Below are 15,167 nucleotides of genomic sequence, written 5' to 3' on the forward strand. Positions count from 1 at the left end.
TGTCCCCCCATATGCAGCTTTCTCTTCTCCTCCACCAAATGCAAATGTTGTGCCCTACAAACACAACACTTTTAATAATAAAAAAAAGTTAGGCACAATGGGGTGAGGTACAAGGAGTGCCTCAAGAACCATGCAGCAGTCATAGGAGGGACTGCTACGAATGGTTGTGGCGAATTCATGCCCAATGGAGAAGAGGGCACAATCAAAGCCCTCAAAGGCCTCAACCGCTATGCCTGCAACTGCCACAGAAAAGAAGTTGAAGGTGAGCAGCATCAACAACTTTCCTTTTGGGATCATAATTTCCATCATACCATCAACAAGGTAGTTGGAGTTGGGAGCAGGAAAATCTTATTAAATCATGCAGGAGGAGGAGGACATCACAAGAGTTTACTAGCACTACCCCAATACCCCACCAACACAAGATGATAATGTTTAACTGCAACAAGGGGATGTGATTGATAGGGTCTATCCCTTCAGATCAGTTTGATGAGCAGGAAGATCATCATCGTTGTCGTCACGATGGTGGATCACATATTGACACAGGTGTATGGAAATTGCAGGCTTTGTTGATCTTCAACTTCATTTGCTTAAATCAATAGGACTTTGAGGTCTGTTTGGATGTTCGGAAATTGGAGATTGAAATAGAGTTGAATTCTAAGAGGTTTGAAGAGAGGTGGACCTTTGATTGGAAAAAGACTACCAACTAGCAGTTTGAAAAAATCCTTCCTCATATTGTTCTTCTCTGTATGTGGTGGATCATGTATTGACAAAGGTGCAGGGCGTGCACGTGCTTTTGCTAGGTATTTTTTTATTTTTTTTCTTTCTCTAGTTTTTATCATTAAATAAAATTAGTGGGTGGTTTTTTGTTAAAACTCAAGTTTTTTAAGACATTTTCATTAGTTTTCCTAAAAAAATTAAAAACGATACACGGTGAGTCTTATAGCATGCGCCGCATGATATTCTTGTACAAGATTATATTTTTCGTGCTCATGCTTGGTTTGGGCCGAGTTGTTCACCTCAACAAAAAGGCCCTCTTTCGCAATCAACTAAGTACGACAAGGCCCTATTTTGTAACCCCAATACCTTCTCAACCGTCAAGCGTTCCCTCTGATAAACGCAGTCGAAGGCCTTCCCGCGGTTTCGTCAACACTCTTGAGCCGCCGTCGAGTTGCATTGTCGTCGCCATCCGCTGGTAAGTTTCAGGATTCATGAAAATTTTCCATTTTTCTTTTGTTTTAAATTTTCGGTGCAAATTTTGGTATCGTACCTGTTTCTTGACGGTTTAGGGTTTATATAAAACCTTGAAAGTTGTGCTAAGTTTTCATTGTTTTCTCTATCAACGTATGCAATTTGATAACTTTGATTATCCCGTGTTGTTTTAGGACGAAAGCTCATATGGCAGATACCTTAATTATTTTCGTGTTTGAATTATGAAACTTTGGATGCGAACTGAAATCTTGCAGAAGGAAATTTGATATGAACTGTAAACTTGCGGTTGCACTTGAAAGTGTAATATTTGATTTGATTAATTGGTTCTGAGAATCGAGCTTAAATTCGGATGTAGTAAGGGTCTTTTTGTTTCAATCCCTTGAGCTTAACTATGTTATGAGCCATATTTCCCTGCTAAATATGGATCCAAAGTTTTCCAAGTCGAACTCCTCATCTTCAAGGAGGCTATATTTCCTCTAGCCTAGGGTGGGAAATACAACTCCGCTAGTGGTACCACGGTTATTCGCCCATTTAAACTTGATGGTTACAGTTATAGATAATCGTTTAAACAAATACATGATTATGAGTAAAACTGTTTCCTGTAAAATATAAGTGGGTGATTACTGATTATAGGTGTTAATCGCGGCTATCCATTTAACCATTTGTTTTATCCGTAAACTTCTAATAAATAAAAATTAAAAACGTTTCAACGTTGCTCTTCTTTCTCATCTCTGCTTGTTCTGAAAGCTTCCGGACCGCTGTAATTCAATCTCTTCCCCTCATGCAATCTCATTCTCGAATTAGGTTTTCTCCACTGTAAGTTTTTCCTCAATTTCACAGCTTTTAATGGCGGATTGGTAGATTTGTTCATGTTTTTGGATCTCGACTTTCTGCTCGCTCTCTTGTCAATCAATCAGCCCAGACTTTCTCAGATTTGACAAAAAAAAAAAAAATTTAAAAAATGATTTTCATCTTGTTAAACAAACCCCTCCTGCTTATATTCCTGTAGCTCATGAATTTCTACATCTTCTACCATCAAGGTAACCTTAGCGGCTCATAATTCTTAATGGTAAGTCAGAATAGGGAACCATAAATGTATGGAAGCATACCCTAGCAGTAAGAATTAGGAATTTCCTAGTTTTACTACTAAAATAGTTGGAGCATGCAGTTGTATGGTCGTGTTAAATTTTCAGTTGAAATCAAAATACATACGCTGATACACGAATCAGATGGCTAGAAAATTATTGTACAGATTTTGAATGCACTCTGGCATTATATCTTCTTCTGTTTCTCACAGCTTTAGAATTCGACACTTAAATCACTATAGATATTGAACAGACTTTCATATTGGTGAACGGTATTGTTTGGTTTCTTTTCTTTCATTATTTTGTTTGGTTTCTCCGATTAATTGATTTGACAGTAACAGAAAATCTTTGTTTTTTGTTGACTAATAGAAACTCTTTGTTTCTCAGTGATGATTTGACCGTGAACCCTAGTGTCAGCTCTGTCCTGAGCACGCATTAGCAACTAGGATTTCAGATTTTGAACGTGAACCCTAGTGTCAGCTCTTTTGTGGTATACATTTGGCTTATTGTGTAGATTTGGGTTGTAAATTCATCATAATTATTTAAGCCACTGTCAGCTTGTGAAATGGTGTTATAGTTTTTTTCTTTTGTGTTACTGCTGGATTTTATGCTTGAATTCGGTTTGAATCCGTCTCTGATTCTCTTTTCTTTGCTTTAATTGATATTTGCAGGACAGAGCGGAAATACCTTGACTGAGTCCAACATAACACTAGACAAACGTACCCAAAGGATCCTAAAGTTGTAATCTTTGTCCTGAGCTCACATCAACAGCTAGTGTTTCAGATTATTAACATGGACCCTAGATACACAGGAGAGATATTGAAGTAAGAATTTCAACCAATTTTCTTCGTATGAAATTTAATTTTGATACGTTATCTTTTGTTTTTTGTAAGTTCATTTTGGTTTATTTTTGGTGTATAGGCATTTGGAGAAGCAAAACGAGCTCCTCACAGAAGCCAAAATATCAATGTCTGAGGAATTGCATCAACTGAAGGTTGTTTGTTCATATAGGAAATTATGATGTGCAATCTGCAGATTCTAGATGGTTCTAATTTAGTGTGCTGGTCAATCTGCAGGTAGAAGAGGAAATGCTGATGCGTAAGTTTTATGAGATTATGTCAGCTCATGGTAAAGTGAAAAAGGTACAATTCTTTCGTAGTTCTCTCGTTGTATGCTTCTGCTTACATGGGTTGTGTAGTTCTGGAATCTGGACCTATCATTTTAAGTTTTCTGAACTGTTTGCATAATTATGTTTTATATTTTCATAACCAAGGAGCCAGTAAAAAGGGTGAAAAAAGGAAGGGCTATCATGTGCCTATTCCGTGAATTAACCATGGCGATAGCCTCTGGTTACACATTGCTGTCTGGAGAGTGATCACAATTATTTAAGTGGAAATCTGTTTGATGCTGAAGTTTCTTACATATCAAAGAGCGACTTGACAAATTTAACTATTTTTTTTTTCCTTTGGGGATTATAAGAATGCATTGAAATGAAGTACAAATATATAAAAGAAACACTTTGGAGTGAGAAATAACTGATATAGGAAGGAAAAAGTATGATGAATCTGACTAGCAGCAACCTTTGATGCGTATAATTAAACGTTGGTAAAATTCGGTCCATGATTATACATGGTTGGTGAGAAAAGAACCCGTAGTTTTGTTCTTGTATTTAGGCATTTAGACCATTAGTTTGTTTGTTTTTTTCAATCCTGGCTGTTACTTCAATTTATGAAGTTCTTTTTAACTTTTGGTTCGTCTGATTTGTGTGCGCTTTTGCAGAATGAAGATCGTGGTAAGGTTTCAAATGATGGTGAAATTGGAAGTTCCACAGCATTAGCCATAGCCAAAACAAGCAACGATGAGGATTGCCGATGACTTCAAGTTGTGTTTCTCATTGTCGAATGACTCTACATATAATTTTGAATATTGTACCCTTTTACTACTTAAGGCAAGTTTCGATCAACGTTTGATCATGTAAAGGATTGCACTTGGCTTATACAAGATGAAAGAATTGATGTGCACTGTTATGGCGTACGGGGGTGCACAGGTGTTTGAACATCCAGATTGGAAATTTCAAAATCCAACCGTCCAACACATGCACTATAGCATTGTAGAATTTTCGTTAGAAATAAATCACTCCATACAAAGTCGAACAACAGAAATCCGCAAGATTTCTTTCGGAATTAGCACTTGTCTTTCGGATCCTCGCACTTCAAAGGGGAGGATTACATATCAAAAGAAACCAGATATAACTACTTAGAACTAAATAATACTAAAGTAAACTAGTAACAAAAACTGATGGCTGCAAAATTACAAGGTCACCTCAGAATACGATTTCCCAAAAATTCAAAACCCCGTCATAGAACAACAGCCACCAGTCTCAGTTTCCGCTCCGAACGCATTCAGGTGAGAACGAAGCGACATTGAAGATAACCTGCAATCGAAAAACAAAACTCCATATCAACAATCTTGCAGAAGAGGAACATTGGCAAACTAATCAAAATTCAAAAACTGGAAGACTGTTTTTACTTGGATCATTGTTGATCAGCATTGCAGTGCCATCGAAGCTGCAAGTCCCTCCGGTCCTCTTGTTCTTCTGCCAGTAGCTGTTGAAGGCATAGGAAGCATGTGCCACAACAGAATCAGGGTTGTAGCAGTTGCCATCCGGCATGATCTCCTTGCAGTCAGCATTGCCGTCTCCGCAGGCAAAGTCCATTGCCACCTGCAGAGTGTCTGAAGGAACGGTAGGCTTGGCCACACACCACAGCTTGTGCACCGCCATCTGAGGGGCCAGGGCAGGAGGCGGCACATGTGTCGGAATCGGATTGCGGCAGGGTGGAAATGTGGCAGGGGAAGGCGGAGGAGGAGGGGATTCATCAACAAAAGGAGGGTTTTCGGGGGCTGAGGAGAAAGACATATCTGGTGGAGAGGCTATTTGCGGTGGTGGTGGTGAGGCTGCTTGTGCCTCCGGGGAAGGCATTAGTGGCGGCGGAGTAAAGGCGGTTCGGGGTTGTGGGGAAGGCACTTGGAGTGGCGGAGAGGCCGTTTGGGGCTGTGGAGGATGAGGGTTTTTAGCCACATTGGCGGGGACTGAGAAACCAACGGAAGAGTGAAGCGGGGTTTCCGAGATTTCAGGCAACGGAGTCGGCCTCGCCGGAAAGGGGTCGGCAGAGAGCTTTCTGCCGCTGGGTTTTCTCTCTCCCGGGTTGTCGAGAACGACAGGAACATCGTCGGAGTTAAAGCTAACGCCGATAAAATCTTCAAGGCTTTCGGAGTGAGAAGACACAAACGTTGGAGATGCGCCCTTGATAAAATCTAGGACAGGCCTCACAAATTTCCCAAAGATATAGGAGCTTCTGTCGAAACAAGAAGGAGCGAAGGTGGCTGAGAGTTTGATGTGTTCCTGGAGACCCCACCGTGTGAGGGAGTGGTGCAAGTTCTTGAGGGCTGGGAGGACGAGAGCGAGAGTGTTTTCTTGCTCTTTCCGGCAGAGAAGAGGGCCACCACCACCGCCGACGATAATGGCGGTGATGGGGATGGAAGGGTAGTGAGCGAGGACGTGGGTTTTAAGCCAAGTTTCTGCCTTCAAAATGCTGCTTGCGACCTCACTGAGATCTCCAGATTTTACAGAAACAATGGAGTCTTGCCTTTCACCTGCACAGAAAACAAAAACCCAGAGTTTTTTCAGAAAAATTAAAAATTAAAAACAAAAACCAAGAATTAAATAACACAATGAGAGATTTTTTGAAGCTTTTGAAGCTTCTGCTTACCAGAAACAAAAATCGAAAGGAGAAAAAGAAGATGAAAGAAGAACACCATCTTTTTCAACATTGTTGTAGTTGCAGAGCATCAACTCTCTCTCTCTCTCTCTCTCTCTCTAGTTTTACTTCTTGGAGTGAAGAGGTACTGTGGTAGTAATAGTACGAAAAACAAAGCGAAAAGACAAAGATGCCCAGTAAAGAGTACAAAAAGCAACGAAAATTTGGCAAGAAGCTGTCAAAGCAGAGCATCCAATACATTTGCCTAGGGAAGTTGGAAGGAGGGATAGCATTATCCTTTTCTCTATGCGCACAGCACATTGGCATGGTCAAGAGTCCAAGACCCAACCAACAGAGTCGTCCTTGTCTGCTCTGTGCAGAATTACCCTCTGCAATTTTACATGTTTTATCTCGGAATATTGATGCTATACAGCACCATGGGAGATGTGACTACATTCATTCTACATTACTAACTTTGTTAAGGACACTTTCTTTTAGTGGATTCAACAATCTGAATCATTCAATTTTTGTATTTTCTTTCAAGGTTTATCTCTATAAAAGATTGAATAAACCGACAATTGTTTATTTGTTCGATTATCCATATTTGTATTTCAACTTTATTAGTAGGTCATGATTTATTCACATTTTAGTGAATAAATATTGTTGGATTCAAATGATTTTTTGTACAAGTAATCCTTTCGATCATGATTAAAAGATATAGATAATTCTGGTAGTTGAAACACCTTATAAGATAGTCTCATAAAATCAAGGCCGACCTTGAGAATTTGGAAGTCCTAGGCGAGTCTTCAAAGTGGGACTCTAGAGTTCTCTGACTCCCGACCCTTTGTACATTGACATGTGTAAAAAAAATTTACTAAATACATAAAAAGTCTATTTCTACATCAAATATCTTTAAAATTAATATTGAAAAAAGAAATATGTACAAACATTACTCAAATATTACTCGTGTTGCGTTTTTAGATGCAAATGCACTTATTAGGTTTATATAATCTAATTTTTCAACCAATTCAACTTATTAGTCCTTACTCAGTACGCCAAATTCCAATCATTTTTGTATTGTTACAATGTTACTTATTACATTCAATTAATGAATGAATGGTTGAATTACAGAGACAACATCTTACAACTACGGAAAATACTAGAGTGAAGATGATAGTAATTTTCGTATACGCGCCTAGGCAGACGAGGCAGATTTGAATAATTTATTATATATTATATAAACTAATTAATTTGAACATTAAATAATGTCATTTTTCAAAAATGTGAGTTTTAGCCTTTTAGGTACATAATAAAGATATATGTGGTGTGATCTTAAAATAGGGTAATAAAATCCCATAAAAATAAACATAAATGTGATATTTAAGAGAGAAGCCAAAAAAAGTAAAAATAAGATGGTGGGCACTATTTAAAAGGGAGAAGACGTGCAGCTATAAAAAAAAGATAGTGGGATCATCTTAAGTAAAATCGTGCAATTAAAATGATGTTGGGAATAGGGTTGTCTTCTTCTTCGTGCAAGGCCAACCCTGCAACAAAAGATTTCCAGATTCCGACATTTTCATATAAGCCCACATAGCTCCCGCCCATCCCCGTCTAGACCTGCCTAGCTCCGCCTAAAAATTGAGGGCCCTTCCAAAATGGGGGCCCTAGGCGAGCGCCTACTCCGGCTACCCTCAGGGCCGGCTCTGCATAAAATATACTCTCAACTTTAAAACATATCCACCTATTGGTAGAAGGCAAGAGCAAAGGCCCAAAAATTTCCCTTCAACCCAAAAAACCACCTCCACAGGTCCAAATTGACAAGGGCAAGTGGTGGACCAAACACTATCCCTCTAAAAGTCCAAGCAAGATGAGCCATACCTTGTATTAATTTTTTTTTTTGTCATGCGCCTGTAATACACGCGCGAAAAGGGGTGAATGGCCGACAGAAACTGCAGCAATAGATCATGTTGCAGTAGTCCAATGGCTAGCTGACGTGGCTTTATGAGGGCCATTGAATTCCTAACAGTAAAAAAAAATTGGAAATGTTACGTTGGGATATGTTCTGGTGCATCCAGTCCACATCAATTTGAAAATCCATGACCATGATTAATCCAACAGCAAAAAAATTTTAAAAATTAGGAATTTTTATATATATTGTTATTTGTTGTAAGCCTATTTGACTAAACTGTATAAATGACAGAGAGAGAGAGGGGTCGGCGGAAACAAAGAAAGAAGAGAGATATGTTATTCTGAGGTGTGTGTTGTATCACCCCCTTTAGGGCTGGAAAAAAATCCCAAAAATCCCAAACCGAACCAAAAAATTTCCGAAACCAAACCGAAATTCCCGAAAATTTCGGTACCCAATACCGAACCGATCCCGAAATTTTGGTACGGGAATCGGTCTCAAGTTTTTGGGATTTCGGTATTCCCAAACCAAACCAAAAAAAAATTATATATATATATATATTGTTTAATTTTTAAATATATATTTAGATTTTTAATAGTTGTCGGATTATGTTGAGATTTAATCTCAACCATTGAATATAAATTTGATTATTTGATTATTTGATACCTTGCCCCTCCTTAATAATTCTTCATCTGGATGGTTCACATATGCATTGAGATGAAAGATTCATGTGCTATATAGAAATTTAAGCTGGTGTATTATTTTTTATGCTACAATTGTACTTACTGGTGTACACAGACTTTCTTTTTCCTTCCATCCATTATTAAATCCATTTTTACTTACTGGTGTACATGGACTCAAATTTGTGCACAAATTAGTACAAACATGCCTTGCCATTTGATTGGCAGATTAGTAGAAACAAATTGGCAAATTGAGCTCAAAAGCATAATATGTCAAATTTTAGTCCAAAAGTCCAAAACCATTTTGGGATTCCCGATTTGTCCCGAAATCCCGAAACTATTTCGGGATTCCCAAAAATTGGGATTCCCGAAAATTTGGTTTGGGATCGGTATTGAAATTGGGATTCCCGAAAATTTCGGTTTGGGAATTGGGACAAGGGTTTCGGTATGGGATCCCATACCGAACCACCCCTAACCCCCTTATGCCTTTATTTATAGTAGTATGATAGGTAGAATCCTTACCCTAATAGGATTACATCTCTAATAGGAATTAAACTACTAAAGGGAATATACAAGATACTCCTAGATACACTAGAATTTGCACAATCATATTCCTAATCCAATAGGACTGCAACACTCCCCCTTGAGTGTGTAAATACTCAAACAAAACGTCGCATCAGATCTTCAGCAGATAAGGTAGAACAGTTGATGAAGTTGTTGGCATAACAGGTGAATGCAAGTCTTAAATATAAGAAAGTAAGTATGCATTGGTAGTAAAATTCACAAAACCTCGTTATGGTAAAACCCAAGGCATGGGGAAAACCCATAAACTAAGGAGAAAAGTGAAAAGTATGCATAATGTCTAAAACAAACGTCTAATATAACGAAAGTAGCAAACTCAACGAAGTATGATCATCCCGGGATGAGTGCCTCATCAAAACCTCGTTAGGTAGCAAAAACCCAGTGTGAAAAATGCTCCTAATAGTAGGAAAAAGAGTACATTAAGATCAAATGAGTATGCTTTAGGATACTTCTCCTGAGTTAGACATAACTTCTAAATAAAAGAACTATAAGCAATTCAACTTAGATAATTTACGCATACTGATTCCTTTGGACGAGCTTTTGAAAAGTAGACTTGGGCAATGACTTGGTGAAGAGATCGGCCAGGTTATCTTGGGAACAGATTTGCTTGACTTCAATGTTCTGATGTTGTTGTTGCTGGTGAGAATAAAAGAACTTCGGCACTATGTGCTTGGTGTTGTCTCTCTTGATGTATACCGTCTTTAACTGCTCGATACATGTTGCATTGTCTTTAAAGATCGTCGTAGAAAGGTCAACGACGGAAGTAAAACCACTAGTGCTTGAATATGTTCTATGACTGCTCTCAACCAAAAACACTCACGCAATGCTTCATGCAGGGCGAGAATCTCAGCATGGTTCGAAGAAGTCGCAACTAGCGTTTACTTGGTAGACCTCAAAGATATAGTGGTGTCTTTAACGGTAAAGATATAACCCATTTGAGAACGTGCCTTATGTGGGTCAGACAGATAACTAGCATCTGCATAACCGACAATACGGGTGACACGTCCCGACCCCAATATTCCCTGAATACCCTGATAGGCACGTGTTGGCTGACACCCGAGGGTGACGAAAGCCATTTATTGAATACAAGAGTAATGATTGGGAGGAAATATACATGAATAATCATTAAAATCTAAAGGTAATAAACACAGTTTAAGGAAATGTCTAGAGTGCACATAATACGTTCTAATTCAAGATCACAAAAGGAAATATCATTACAAGATATCACACAAGTGAATGATAAACTGTTACTGGTAGAGGAATGCCTCGTACGTTGTGTCGTAGTCCTCATTTCTAAGACCTAAATGGGGGCGCAAAACAAAGGTGAGTGGACCAAGTTCATATATACAATAATAATAAAACAGTTATTAAGATACTAACCCCCACAATTTATCTAAAGAAAACTACTAGCATAATAAGTGATAGGTTTATTGAAAACCCTAGCATGCCAAAAACATCTCAAAAGACATATTGCGAAAAATATCGCGGAAATCAAAATATCAATCGTCTCGTAAGCGCGGTGTGCTGCCAGTAAGATCACTGAATAAATATAACTACCGGCCCTATGCCAGCATCGTGGTCTCTGCGCCCGTAACCAGAGATTACCAACTCCTTACCCAATGCGTGCTCTGTGTCCCTCAGCCCGTAGCTAGGGATTATTTCTCTCGGCCTAACTGCCAACACCAGATCCTTGCCCCAGGCGGCATAGTGTCCACTAGGTACGCACAAATAGTTACGCCTCTCAAATATAACCACTTCATAATATAAAGTCATACATCGTCTATACTATAAAGAGGGGTTTTGAAAACATGTTCTAGCATCCTATCGTTATCCATCAGATAGTCTACCAGTTCATGGTTTTTATAGAAAATACGATATATTAAAATATAGCTCAATATAGGCCAACAATTAATTCCTTACAAAGTAACGAGACGATAATCAACATTTCAATAAACACGCTTAACATAAAATCAGTTCATAAACTCATAAGGCATGCATTGTATTTATGCAATTAAACTATAAAATTATGCAAATTTTAGAAGGGATCCACTCACAGATACTCCGTAGCAGCAGAGTTTTGCGGAAAAGGATTAAGGAAATCCTCACTAGCAACTTCACCTAAGCACAAAAATGTACAATTTATCAAACTATGCCCAAATGATAGAATTCCAGGAAATGGACACCAAAAACGGATTCAGAACATCAAAATTGGCCTAGGAGAGATTTTGGGTTGTGGGTCCTAAGGTTTTTGGTTAAAAAAGGTTAGGGTGAAAAGGGGTGGTTTGGGCTTAAGCTCAAACCCACACACACACACGCACGGCACAACACACACACGCGCACACGTGCACCACACACACTCACACACAATTACACACACACACACACACACACACGCACACACACACACACACACACATACACACCATACACACACAGCACACGCACACACCCATACACGGTACACACATACCATACACATACACTCAGACCATATACATACCGCACACACAAACACAGTTGAAGTGATAGGAATGAGAGTATACCACTGTGAGTCTTGACCGTGGTTAAGAATGGCTGGGTTGGTCACAGAATTCGCCAGATTTTCTCGTTGAGTTCTGTGTTTGAGTTTCAGAGATTTAAAGCTCTCAGCTTCAATGGCAGAACACACAGAGGTGTTACAATGATGCATGCAGGATAATAGCTGAGCTCCTCAAGCCCCAAGGATTCTAGACATGTGGTTATTTTGTTGGATTTGTTTAAATTTCGAAGAGGAAAGAGAACGAGAGCTCTCGGAGCTCTGGAGAGAATGAGAGTTTCCGAGAGAGGGGAGAAAGAGAGAGAGAGAAGGATTTCAGAAAATGAAGAGGGAGAGCTCGGGAAGAAAAGAAAGCTAGGGAGATGTCACTTGGCAGTTTAGGAGGAATTAGGTATCTAGATCAACGGCTAGGATTAAATGAGATAAAAGACTAAATTGACAGACTTAAACATGTTTTAGGGAGGAATATAGAAATATAAATAAAAATGTGGGGGTGGGTGTAACAACGGGCATCAACTCGAGGACCGAGGAGGGTGGCGACTTATCTCAAGGATTCATGGGTGTAGAACAAGCCCAAATCCGTCGTACCCTTGAGGTAGCGAAACATGTCTTTAACACCATTCCAATGTTTGTGTGCAAGCACATTGTTGTATATAGCCAAAAGATTAACAACGAAGGAGATGTCAAGTTTAGTGCATTGAGCCAAGTACAATAAAGCACCAATTTCACTTACGTATGGAACTTCAGGCTCGAAAATTTCTTTCTCATCCTCCTTAGGATGAAAGGGATCTCATTTAGCATCTAGAGTCTGAACAACCAGATGAGTACTCGAATGCTTCATTTTATCCTCATTAAAATGTTACAATACCTTCTAGGTATAGTTTGATTAATCTACAAGGATTCCATCTGAGCAATGCTTGATCTCCAAGCCGTGACAATATCGAGTTTTCCCAAGATCTTTCATCTCAAATTTTGATTTCAAGTGAGCGGCAATTTCCTCAAGCTCTGCGGAAGTTCCGATAAGGGTCATGTCGTCGACATAAACTGCAACGATCGCAAATCTAGAATGTGACTTCTTAATGAACACGCATAAGCATACTTCGTTGTTTACATAACCCTGACTTGTCAAATATTCACTCAGACGGTTATACCACATCCGCCCGAATCGTTTCAATTTGTAGAGTGATCTTCTCAATCTAATTGAGAGAATGTTCCATGGTCTAGAACTATTTGAACCAATCAATAGAAATCCTTCTGGAACTTTCATGTACATTTCTGTATCTAGATCCCCATAGAGATACGTAGTTACCACGTCCATAAGCTACATATTTAGTTTTTCAGGAAATACCAAACTGATAAGGTAACGGAACGTTATGACATCCATTACAGGGAAATACATATCCTCGTAATTAATCCTAGGGTGTTGAGAGAAACCTTGCGCTATGATGTGTACTTTGTATCGTACTATTTCATTCTTCTCATTATGCTTCCTCATGAAAACCAACTTGTAGCCCATGCGCTTCACCTGTGGTGGAGTAGGAGCTACAGGCCCAAACACATTACGTTTACCGAGCAAATCGAGTTTGACCTAGATTGCTTATTTCTAGTTTGACCAATCTGTCCTATGTCGACATTCATCAATGGAACGTGGTTTAATGTCATCGTTAAGCATGATGTTGGAAGCAACAGTATATGCGAATGCATCATCGACAATCATCTCATTATGATTTCAAACCTCATCCAATACTGCGTAATGGACCGAAATCTCGCAATTCTCAGGAGGCCGGTATGCCTTATCTAAGACATCACCGTAATCTAGAATAACCTCATATGTTGGAATAGATGAGTAAGCAATGGTCAGATTCAGACTAGGGTCACTAGTTTGTGCCGTTTCCTCTTCTGGGGTTGTGAATCCTTTGAACTAGGGGGCCTACCATGCTTTAAAGTATGAGCAAGTGATTGGCTAGCCGTCAGTGTACTATGCCGTGTGGGAGCTGCGGTCGCCTTACCCTCGAGGATGGTCCGACCTTCCAAGGTGGTGTTACAGCGTACGTTAAGTACGTCCATCCTTGCAAGTGCATTTACAGCGGGTACATGTGATCTCGTCACCTTTGCTAGATCAGTAAAAGCATCTGACATGCTTTGTACGATGCTTTAAAGATCTAGAATACGCCGCACTTTAATTTCAGACTGAGGTGTGCGGGGATCTAAATGAGACATAGTGGGAGTAATCCACGACAATTTGCGGCGTTTTACAAAAACGTTAGTGAGCTTATCTCCCCCTAACGACAGGAAGACTGTCTCATTGAAGTGACAATCCGCAAAATATGCAGTAAAGAAATCTCCTGTCAAGGGCTCTAAGTAGCGAATAATGGATGGCGAATCATAACCCACATATATTCCTATTTTTCTCTGAGGACCCATTTTGGTAAGTAGTGGCAGCGTTATTGGCACATAGAATGCGCATTTAAACGCACGTAAATGCGAGACGTCAGGCTCGTATCCAATAACCAACTGTAACGGTGAATGAGGTTGGGTAGTAGTGGGCCTCAGGCAGACCAACATAACTGCATGCAATATTGCATGGCCCTAGGTATATACTGGCAAATTAGTTCGCATAACCAAAGTCTAATCTATCGTTTGAAGGCATTTTATGAAAGCTTCTGCCAGGCCTTTTTAGGTGTGAACAAGGGGTACAAGATGTTCAACTTCAATCCCAACAGACATGCAATAATTGTCAAAAGTCTGTGACGTAAACTCTCCAGCATTATCCAGTCTAATTGACTTGATCGAATAATCAGGGTGGTGAGGCCTAAGCTTTATAATTTGTGCTAAGAGTTTCACAAATGCAACATTATGTATAAACAATAAGCAGACATGTGACCATGTCGATGCATCAACCAAAACCATGAAGTATCTAAATGGTCCGCATATTGGTTGGATAGGTCCACAAATATCCTCTTGTATCCTCTAAGAAACTTAGAGGGGTCGTGAATAATCTTTGTAATTGAGGGTTGAATGTTCATCTTCCCCAGGGAGCATGCTTTGCAAAGCGGATGGTCGAGATAATATTTCAAGTGATGTTCATGAGATACTTTAATACGACGCATCATATCTCGTCTGGGGTGTCCCATTCGATCATGCCAAAGCAGCAAAGTGGTCTGGAACCCAACCATATGGCCAGCCACGTAGTGTGTCTTGAGGGCTCGAATGATTATTATGTACAACCCACTCGGGAGACGTTCCAGCTTCTCGTGAATACGCTTCCGGCCATATTCGTAAGAAATGATACAAATAAATTCATAACCATTCTCTTCAGTGGTTTCAACATGATATTGATTATCTCGAATATCTCTAAAACTCAACAACGTTCTTCCGGAATATAGAGAATAGAGTGTCTCTTTAATCAGT

The 15,167-nt window shown here is 39.4% G+C and overlaps 2 protein-coding genes across 5 annotated transcripts; one reads left to right on the forward strand and one right to left on the reverse strand.

Annotated features, from left to right (window-relative positions):
* The first annotated feature begins 1,005 nt into the window (after positions 1-1,005).
* Positions 1,006-4,315, forward strand: LOC114821590 (uncharacterized). 4 transcript variants are annotated; one of them, XM_070813648.1, is made up of 6 exons: positions 1,008-1,192; positions 2,682-2,784; positions 2,966-3,118; positions 3,216-3,288; positions 3,371-3,436; positions 4,074-4,315. In XM_070813648.1, the coding sequence occupies exons 3-6, from the start codon at positions 3,087-3,089 to the stop codon at positions 4,167-4,169; spliced, it is 267 nt and encodes an 88-aa protein (XP_070669749.1). In that variant the 5' UTR covers positions 1,008-1,192; positions 2,682-2,784; positions 2,966-3,086; the 3' UTR covers positions 4,170-4,315. The 4 variants fall into 4 exon arrangements, with proteins under 4 accessions (XP_028950259.2, XP_070669749.1, XP_070669750.1 ...); XM_070813649.1 differs by lacking the exon at positions 1,008-1,192 and adding an exon at positions 1,866-2,025; XM_029094426.2 differs by lacking the exon at positions 2,682-2,784 and having other exon boundaries at positions 1,006-1,192.
* A 127-nt stretch (positions 4,316-4,442) lies between these two features.
* Positions 4,443-6,321, reverse strand: LOC103425141 (glucan endo-1,3-beta-glucosidase 12-like). The gene is made up of 3 exons (XM_008363212.4): positions 6,065-6,321; positions 4,824-5,948; positions 4,443-4,728 (listed from the first exon to the last, which is right to left on the reverse strand). Exons 1-3 carry the CDS (start codon positions 6,123-6,125, stop codon positions 4,697-4,699), a joined length of 1,218 nt encoding a protein of 405 aa, XP_008361434.3. The 5' UTR covers positions 6,126-6,321; the 3' UTR covers positions 4,443-4,696.
* Between the last annotated feature and the right edge of the window lie 8,846 nt (positions 6,322-15,167).

This window comes from Malus domestica, chromosome 15, assembly GCF_042453785.1.
Source record: "Malus domestica chromosome 15, GDT2T_hap1".
NCBI lineage: Eukaryota > Viridiplantae > Streptophyta > Magnoliopsida > Rosales > Rosaceae > Malus > Malus domestica.